The sequence below is a fragment of the Aphanomyces invadans genome, assembly GCF_000520115.1.
Source record: "Aphanomyces invadans strain NJM9701 unplaced genomic scaffold supercont1.15, whole genome shotgun sequence".
Lineage (NCBI taxonomy): Eukaryota > Oomycota > Saprolegniomycetes > Saprolegniales > Verrucalvaceae > Aphanomyces > Aphanomyces invadans.
In genome coordinates this window covers 1,164,008-1,165,185 of record NW_008580160.1, presented here as the reverse complement: position 1 = coordinate 1,165,185, position 1,178 = coordinate 1,164,008, and the positions used below count along the sequence as shown (strand labels likewise).

The following is a 1,178-nucleotide window of genomic DNA, read 5'->3' as shown; positions in this document are numbered from 1 at the left end:
CTCAACATCCACGACGAGAGCTACTTTGGTCCTAAAGTTGTGTACCCTGCAGTCCTTGTGAGCGTGATGGCGGCCGCCGTTGGTCTCACATGCGTGTGGCGGTATCGCCAGCGCACGTTTACGAATGCCATGGCGACGGCGGTCCATGCCGCGACCAAAGAGAACGACGATCGCACGACGCAGGACGCGCCCCGACGGTACTACGCCCCGGCCAACTTGGTCGCCACGGACGTTGTAGGATCCGTCTAGCCGACCGTCGTCGACCGCACATCATGACGTGGTGTTGTCAAAATGGAAGCAAACGGCGGTGGCCCGGCCGTGTGTGTTTTCGTTGGTTGTGCATGCCTCGCGAGTGCCCGAGATGCGCGCACGCCAGCCATCCGTTGGACCTTGTGTATTAAATATGTAAAATCACCTGTCGTCAAACGCACGGTGGCCTCACGTTACGCCTCCACCGTGTTGGCCGGCGCGTAAAATCGACGGTGCTGGTGATGTGTCGATTCCAACATCGCGACGCTGTCGTTCAACGGGTTGTCGCTCTGCCGGCTGCCTTTGGCCGCTTCGTTCGCGCGATGGGACGAAAGCGTGGCGGCGGCGAGGCGGCGCTTGCGAAGCACACACGTGAGCGCGACGGCGGCGACGACGACGGCGGCCAGTCCGGCAGGGTACAGAAACTGCGGTCCGAAGTAGTTGGGGCTCGATGTGTCGAGGGTTTTGCTGCCCACGTATTTGGTACAACGGGGGCCCCCATAGCCACCCACACAATCACATCGACGCTTGAAGCACCGGCCGCTCGGGATGGCGGCCGACGGGATCAAGCAGTCGTCGTCCGAGTTGCAAGTCGCGCCGCCATCGACGCGGACCATCGGGTTCTTGGCGTCCGTGTACCACTTGAGATGGCCGTCGATCCACTTCTTGGTCGGGTGCGTGGGGGGGTCGCATCCGATGAACATGGAGCTCTTGTCTTGGTAGATGCGAATGTAGTCAATCTCCATGTACATGGGGAACGAGTCGCAAATGTTGTTCGACTTCTTGGCGGCTTCCGACCCGGGAGTGGGGTGCGTGCTGTTGCCTCGGCACGGTCCAACGTCCGCGTTCGGTGGGGTTGCACCTAGGTGCAGGACCACGTCAGCAGGCTCAAGCCACGTCCCGGGCAGTCGTACCCCATGCTTTAGCCA

The 1,178-nt window shown here is 61.5% G+C and overlaps 2 protein-coding genes across 2 annotated transcripts; one reads left to right on the top strand and one right to left on the bottom strand.

Moving 5' to 3' along the window:
* Positions 1-66: 66 nt before the first annotated feature.
* On the top strand, positions 67-249 carry H310_07909 (hypothetical protein; the record flags this gene model as incomplete). The annotated part of the gene is made up of 1 exon (XM_008873428.1): positions 67-249. One exon carries the CDS (start codon positions 67-69, stop codon positions 247-249), a length of 183 nt encoding a protein of 60 aa, XP_008871650.1.
* A 150-nt stretch (positions 250-399) lies between these two features.
* Positions 400-1,168, bottom strand: H310_07908 (hypothetical protein; the record flags this gene model as incomplete). Its single annotated transcript, XM_008873427.1, has 2 exons — positions 400-1,111; positions 1,147-1,168. 2 exons carry the CDS (start codon positions 1,166-1,168, stop codon positions 444-446), a joined length of 690 nt encoding a protein of 229 aa, XP_008871649.1. The 3' UTR covers positions 400-443.
* Between the last annotated feature and the right edge of the window lie 10 nt (positions 1,169-1,178).